Here is a 479-nt window from a genome sequence, read left to right on the forward strand (position 1 = left end):
GGGAGCCGGGTTAGGGGACCCCCCTCCCTTGTTGCTGCTGGATGCCATCGCCTGCGAGGACGAGTTTGACTGCAAGGAGCTGGAGGCTCTCTTCCAGAGCTACAACCTGAAGCTGGAGCAGACGTCCACCCTCAAGGCGCTGGCCGTCCTCATCGTGCTCACCGCCAGCCTAGCCCTGGTGGAGCTGCTCTCCGGCCCCAGCCTGACCATCTCTAAAGGTTCGCACCCGGTGCACTGCATCATCTTCCTCTCCCTTTTCATCGTCACTAATGTCAAGTACCTGCAGGTCACCCAGCTGCAGCAGATCGTCAAGCTCACCTTGCTCTTCAGCTTCACCTTCTCCTTCCTCTGCTGCCCCTTCTCTCTCGGCGCCTACGGCATGGAGCCGCCCAGCGCCCCTGAGCAGGGCATGTGGCAGCTCATGCTGGTAACCTTCGTCTCCTACTCACTGCTTCCCGTCCGGACGTTGCTGGCCATCG

At 61.4% G+C, this 479-nt stretch overlaps 1 protein-coding gene across 1 annotated transcript in view; it reads left to right on the forward strand.

Annotated features, from left to right (window-relative positions):
- Positions 1-479, forward strand: part of ADCY1 (adenylate cyclase 1) — a 177,159-nt gene that overhangs the window by 27,817 nt on the left and 148,863 nt on the right. Inside the window, exon 3 of the mRNA XM_031062174.1 lies at positions 6-472. Coding sequence (XP_030918034.1) covers positions 6-472 — 467 coding nt within the window. The remainder of the gene's footprint in view (positions 1-5; positions 473-479) is intronic.

Source organism: Geospiza fortis, unplaced genomic scaffold (genome assembly GCF_000277835.1).
Source record: "Geospiza fortis unplaced genomic scaffold, GeoFor_1.0 scaffold108, whole genome shotgun sequence".
Lineage (NCBI taxonomy): Eukaryota > Metazoa > Chordata > Aves > Passeriformes > Thraupidae > Geospiza > Geospiza fortis.